Here is a 7,278-nt window from a genome sequence, read left to right as displayed (position 1 = left end):
GTATTTTTTTTCCGTCCCATTTTAATTATCTTATTTTGATTGGTCAATTTTTTTTCTTTTTCGATTTTGACTGTAAATATCTTTGGATATATTATATATTAGTTGATGAAAGTTATATCAATGAAAAATACGTTTAAAACTCAATCGATTCATATATATTATATCAAATGTTATATAAAACAAACAAAAATATTTGTGGTCAAAATTGAAAGAAAAATGCTCAAAAAATCAAACTAGGACACTTAATATGAGACGGGGGGAATATACATGTAGCTTTAACTTTTCTGAAGACATTGTTGCTAGATGATTGAATTAATAAAATAATTCTTTGTAGATCATTAAAATTTTGGACGCTTATGGAGCTTACTCAAATAGTGAATGACGGTGAGGAGTGAGTACTACACTCCAACAAAGTATTCATATGTTAACAATTTTTATATCATATATAAACACTTATAAATGTGTAAAAATTTAAAGTTCGTATTTGGTTGATGTATCAGGAAAATAGGTGCCACAAAATTAGAAAAGAGAGTTTACAATTTAAAATGTGATTACCTCACAATTCTAACTGTTAAAATTTAAAGTAATTTCTCACACTTCTATAGGTGTGATTACTTTTATGTTGTTTTTCATACCTCAAAATGCAAAAATTTTGAGTTAATTTCTCACACCTCCAAATGGGAGGATTTGAGATTATTCTTTACACCTTTAAGTGTGAAATTTTGAGATAACTTAATAACTTGTAAATGAGAGATTGTTTAGAAAAAATTTACACTTTTAAATGTAAAGATTTTATAAATATATATGCATACAAACTAGCACGTTACCCGTACAACGCGACGGTGGTCGTGCCGACAACGATGTGGTGGTGGGGTGATTGTAGGTGATAGATGAGGTATCGAGTAAATGGTTAATGTAGATATTTAAAAAATAAAGGATTGATATTGTGATTGAATCATTAATGTGGAGGTAGCGTAGATGAAAATATATTAATGATGCTAAATGAACGAATGTAAACAAAAATACATGTTCATTTAGTTAAATATACAAATATGAACTAACTAAAATGACGAATATGAATACAATTGTATGTCCATGTATTTATTTATTGGTATCTGGATTGATAAATTGAACGAACGGACAAAAACATGTTTATGGCGTTGCAATGTTCACACGGTTCTTTTATATAGTTCACGTTTTACATCTTTGTGGCTTTAAAAGTTTAAATAAAATAGTCCAATTTCTACATCTTTTGTTCCCGGAAAAACCCGTTGCACTATGAAAATCTGGTTAATTGCATAGACAAAGATTATTTGGCCAAATTAACGTGTCCAATTAGTACGAGACACCTCTAAATATATTTAATTGTTATCTATCTTTTAATGCAATTATTAGTTGATGATATATAAAAGGGCCGCACACTTGCGTTGTTATTGGCCACTCATGGTGGTATGATGTCAAAGTACTAACAAGTATGATTCCACAATCATGCCTTAAACCATGCACACAACTAATAACTTAAGAATAAACGGTAACTCGTGTACTTTTCTTTATCTATTACAAGTTGTATGAAATGAAAAAGATACTTCTAAAATATTTTTTGGCTACGTACATAGTAATACACATGTTTAACTTTGTATGAAACTCTTCAATGTCGTCTATATATATGACTGAAAAAATGTTTAGTGCATATCATATCACTTTAGTGGATGAATATATGTTATTTTTAATTACATATTATTATCTTTTTATCATCAACTGATATATCATTTACAAAAAAAAATTTTATATTCGATATCTAAAATATTTAAGCGGATAATGTATATGGGGAAAGATTAGGTAAAACATGCAGTACCTATTTTAGGTAAAGCAGGGGGGGATTATGTATGTTTATTAAATTCAAAGATTTAATATGTCACATTTTTTAATGTGGCAGTACTTTAGCTTAGGTAAAGTCTACAGTACGGATCATTTTTCCTATGTATATAACTTTCAGAAATTATATGGTTGAAATCATGTGAAGAACAATTTTACTAATTAACTTGTTGAACAATTTACTATTTTGTTTTTGATCGAGAAAGAAAACAAAATATGAGCATCATTTTCTAATACGTATCGCATGCGCTTTCTTTGTAATATCACTTGAAATACCACAACACTTTACTTGCATGTTTTTTAACATTCATAACCAACATATATAGTTATTCTTTGCATTGTGACTTGATACGCTTAACCCAAGTAATGGATTCCTCGTGGATTCGAAATTAGTAACAAACAATAATAATCATGTTCAAGGCAAACACAACATATAAGCTGTGTTGTATTACATAAGTATAAACGATAAGGAGACAACTAATTGTACGATATAGCAAATCTTGTAAATTGATATTTATATAGATCTCGTGTACACAAAATCAAACAGAGTATGAAAAACATGCATTATTAGTTGATTGACAATTGTATGAGACATGATTTATGCAACCTACGAATCTACATTCTACAATATTAGAACAAATGGGTACATTCAAAGTACCGAATTGAAGCTACATACATATGAGTCCGTATATCTTCCCTCAAATTAATATACATAGCAACCGACCAAAATTGGGTTGACATTTTGTTTAAGAAAAGTCAAATGGTCTGGATGTCAAATGAATCTCATGAGTCTTGATGTCAAATGAACGACCCGCCCTAATGTTGTTTGACCTAAACCAGTCATGAATTGAAATTAGGGGCGTTTTATTTAAGTTTTTTTGAGACAGGGGAATAATTTCATTTATATACTTTATAATAATTTCCCTAGTTTCTGAAACTAACTCTTGATGCACCCTTAATTAGAAGTCCAATTAACTAACTGGTTTTGATTGAATTGTAAAAAAACATATCACCCAATTGCTTCTTAATTTCCACTCCAAATTCACATGATCAGTAGCACCATCATATCATTCAATCTCCAAACAACCCATAAAATGACCTAATTAACCCGACCTTGAAAATGCTTATTTAGAACAAGAGATAAGACTTCCAGATGGGTAATTAAATAAAGGACTTGAAAAGTTAAAGATATGCTTATCAGAAGAATCCTTACCTACAAAATTATTCGATTTGAGAGGGATCTGTTAATCGTTCTGTTGTGTTAGTAAATGTAGGAATTAACAAATGTTAGTATATACAGTATGTGATATGTCAAGTAATGGGTTAGTCAATCACACTGGTCTTAAAATGGAACCTTTTTTGGGCTTATATCATATGAATTGTTTTGGGTTAAGTTTTTGGTCCTAAGAAGTGGCATCAGAGTCACGTTGTACCCCGAATGTGGAGCGTGCAGGCCTGCAGAGTTACACACAAGCCCTTAGTTTAATTTAACCTTAGCAAAGATTGGACATTATGGAGCCTTGAATGGAAAGTGTCCCTGTCGCCTCATTCAGGTGGAGTGTCGAGTATATGATGGTAATGAATACACTGATCAGATTGAGTATCGTTGGAAGGAAGACTCGGTAGACTTGCGTTAGTTTGAAGAGTTTGAATGTATTTTTGAGCATTGTAGTTTTGCTAAGTTTAGTTCTCACAAAAACACATGAGAAAGTGTCATATGTGATTGACAAGGCCGGCTCTTAGCATAGGCAACATAGGCTTGGGCCGAGGGCCCATTGGTTTTGGGGGCCAATTTGGTTAAATCATCTTATAGTCTTATGTGTCTGAACTTTTTCTCCTGGACTCATAAACACATATTTGGACACTCATCATTAAACTTTACCAAAGAATTTCAATCGGATACATCATTGTAGTTTTTTAGAAATTTTCTTTTATGCTATACATAATTAAAAAATATTACAGTTGATCGATACGAATTTTCTTATCGCGGAGGTATAATACTTAATGAATTTATCGACTATAATTTCAGGGGCCCATTTTTTCTTTTTGCCTTGGGCCCAATATTTTTTAAGCATTCTCGGAGACGGTCCTGGTGATTGATTGTTCTATTGAGGCATTGAGCTAGCAAGGTTACCAGCCCCAAGAGCCTTTTACAAGACATCCAAAATTCTAGTGTTATGTTTAACTATATCTATGAAAACCGTTGAATCTATACTAAACTATACCATTGATCACGCAGTAATATTTCGCATAACAAAATTAATCATTAATTTTCCACATAATAATAACAATGACAATATCATCTTCTATTACACCACTTTTCTTGGTCACAGTCAGACACTCCTTATCACCATAAAAACCACAAGTATTTACTTGAAAACAAAAAACTATCATTATGATCAACTTAACTATCTACGAACAAGTGTTGTACCTATATACAATCGAATGAAACAAATATTGAATGAATATAATTGTGTTAATGAATCAAATAAATCTAGTCAAATTAATAGGATTTAAAAACTATATATACTAGCATCAACAAAACTGGCCCAATTGAACTATCATCACACTAGCATCATCAATGGATCCTCTAGATAGCGAAAGTTCAACCAGTTTCTTGCAAGCCAAAGCGGGTTGTAACTTATCATTGCCCACACAAAAGGGGCGGGCTAAATCGATTGCTTCTTGATTGCTCACTTTTTCCCACAACCCATCCGAAGCCATAATCAAGAACTCAAATTCAGGCACAATATTAAAAATATTTGATTCAGGTTCAGCCGTTATCCATTGCTTAAGGCTTTGATCTCCAATCCCTCTTGAAACCGCTAGTGACCCAAGAACTCTTGGAACACCACGAATATAATCAACATACCCACCCTACAATATTAACCATATACATATGTGTTAGTAATCACTAGTCAATAAAATGATCCACATTGTATTATATAAGTGACTTACTAGTGATTCGATTCTTTGCTTCTCGTCTTGTCTTGAAGGGCGGTGGTCAGAGGTGAGAGGCATGGCGGTGCCTCCATTGCTTACCACAGCGCGACAATCACCTGCGTTTGATACAACAAGATTGCGGTCTCTAACAATGGCGGTTAAACAACATGATCCGCCAACGGTATTTAGATCCAGAAATTGTGAATCTGTGTTGATGTAACCTTGTTTGATTGCTTCAATTATATTAACTTCGCCCATTATTTCAACTTCAGCTAGAATATTTTTATAAAGATTTTCTGCTGCAAATTCAGCTGCTTTTGATCCTCCATGACCATCAAAAACACCAAAGAATGCCTGAAAAGGTATATAAACCAAATATTAGACCTAATTATTTCAACCGCTGTCTAGAGTTACTGCTAACTTGATAGTATATGTTATTAACAATTAATTCTCATCATTAAAAAACTCATCATATAAACGAGCTTAATATCATGCACGAGCTTGGCCAACAATAACAAATTTTTCTAAGCTTTAACTAGAATACAATTATGGTTAATGCACATTCATCAAACTCAAGTCCTTTTCCTCTACTTAATTAACTCGACTAGAATAGTTAACTCTTTTTTTAAATCGAATTGGCGAATAGTTAACTCTTAAGATACACTTTTTAAATCCAATACCGCGTATGTTTTTTTTTTGTTTTTTTTAATTTCTTAATACTATGTATCCGACTAATTTGACAACACTAATCCCTAGACAATTAATTACCACCCGCTTTTTTTTTTTTTTATAATGGTAAAACGGAAAATGGCTAACACCCTCGATCAACTTTGGTGCATCCACGAGGGGTTTGAATTCTGTCAACGGCCTAAATTAAGAGTTTGCTCTCTATGGAGTATAGCTAGCGTTGCTAAGGGCCCCATCCAACATTTACATGTGTCAGGATTCGACCCTTGGCTCCCTTGAAAAAAACCACAAAATAGAAAACTCTCTAACCACACCGCTATCACCCCAATGACAATCACCCGCTTTATGGTTGCCCAGATTCATTACAAGAATGCAAGTGTTGCGACAAAGTCACAAAACCTTTGTGGTTAATTTGTTATTTTCACTTTACAAATTTCACACATGCAAAATCTAAACCATATTATATATAAGTAATAAAAATGAAAAAACTGCATGTGGACGTACCTTTTTATTATCTTGTCCATTACATTCAACAAAAGATTTAAACCGATCTTCCATAACATCTCTAGCTCCTTTCTTACAATAAACCGAAAACCCATCTCCGTCAACCTCCACTTCCTTCCACGGGTCCTCCACCGCCCGCAACGAAGACGTTAGCCAACCGGAAGACACAACCGGGATGTCCAGCTTCAATTGTCTTTTTCTTTTTGGATCCGTCGTAGTACTACTAGAATTGCTAGTAGTATTGGGTCGTCTTATTTCGTTACAATCTTTAACAAGCGCGCTACTTGCTGATGCATGCCGGAGCTTGACCGTTACCGGAGAAGGTAAACATTCCGGCGATGATGATTTATAACGAAAAGAAGATGATGGTGAGAATACCGGTGAGTTTGGAACAACAATGTTAATCATTTTTTAAAAATTTTTTTCGTTTTTCTTTAAAAAAGTTTTTTGTTTGTTTGCGCGTACGTATGTATAAACGTTTGGAAATTTAATGTGTGTGTGTGTGTTTAGTGGATAAATTGTGATGTGGGTGGGGTGTGTTTATTTATAGGGTGGGTTTTGGAAGTAATATACGGTGTGGGCCCGAGATTCACCGTGTGTTTGGAAGTGTTTTTGTTTTGTTTATTTGAGTTGCACCTTCCTGTTTGTTTCCATCATATTTGTTTCTTGTTTACTTCGACGAAAATCTATTTATAATTTTACTCCTATTATTATTACTGTTTTTATCATTTATCTTACTAACACGGTACCCATGAAATACGGCAGTGATTGTGGCGACAACAGTGTTGTGGTGGGCAGTGGTGGAGCCAGGATCTTTCGTCCGGGTGTGCCAAATAATTATCAAACATAAACAAGTGCCAACATAAAAGGTTTAAATGCCTTGAGCGAGGTGGTCAAAAATATGTTCATTTCTTGATGTAAATTTTTTATAAATTGTGTCATAATTTATATTAACTGAAAGTTTGCTTTCAAAACTTTAAATTAATCATTAACTCAATAGCCGATTTAGACACATTCTATTTTGTAAATAAGACTTAAGTAATTTTAACTATGTAGAATTGTATTGTACCATTATTAAAAGTTAAAATAAAATATATATGATAATGAAATAAATTGTATAAGAAAGATGGGGCGGTTTTTGTTATTTTAACTATTAAGGTAACAAACAAAAAAAAGTTAGATATCTATAACTATAACTAAGTTTAGGACCTTATATAAACATGTTACAATATTATAGGCTAAAAGTGTAACTTTAAAATCCTATAGGGG

General features: G+C 32.7%; 1 protein-coding gene across 1 annotated transcript; it reads right to left on the bottom strand.

Annotated features, from left to right (window-relative positions):
• Positions 1 to 4,332: 4,332 nt before the first annotated feature.
• Positions 4,333 to 6,499, bottom strand: LOC122608435 (probable protein phosphatase 2C 2). The gene is made up of 3 exons (XM_043781543.1): positions 6,010 to 6,499; positions 4,834 to 5,172; positions 4,333 to 4,752 (listed from the first exon to the last, which is right to left on the bottom strand). Exons 1-3 carry the CDS (start codon positions 6,415 to 6,417, stop codon positions 4,411 to 4,413), a joined length of 1,089 nt encoding a protein of 362 aa, XP_043637478.1. The 5' UTR covers positions 6,418 to 6,499; the 3' UTR covers positions 4,333 to 4,410.
• Positions 6,500 to 7,278: the final 779 nt, after the last annotated feature.

The sequence above is a fragment of the Erigeron canadensis genome, chromosome 7, assembly GCF_010389155.1.
Source record: "Erigeron canadensis isolate Cc75 chromosome 7, C_canadensis_v1, whole genome shotgun sequence".
Taxonomy (NCBI): Eukaryota; Viridiplantae; Streptophyta; class Magnoliopsida; order Asterales; family Asteraceae; genus Erigeron; species Erigeron canadensis.
Note: the sequence above shows the minus strand (reverse complement) of the source record. Positions and strands in the feature narration are given on the sequence as shown.

Coding starts and splice junctions, on each gene's coding strand:
- LOC122608435 (XM_043781543.1), bottom strand. CDS start 6,417: ATGATTAACATTGTTGTTCCAAACTCACCGGTATTCTCACCATCATCT. Junction 5,173..6,009: donor ATGGACAAGATAATAAAAAG/GTACGTCCACAT, acceptor ATACCTTTTCAG/GCATTCTTTGGTGTTTTTGA. Junction 4,753..4,833: donor AGCAAAGAATCGAATCACTA/GTAAGTCACTTA, acceptor TTAATATTGTAG/GGTGGGTATGTTGATTATAT.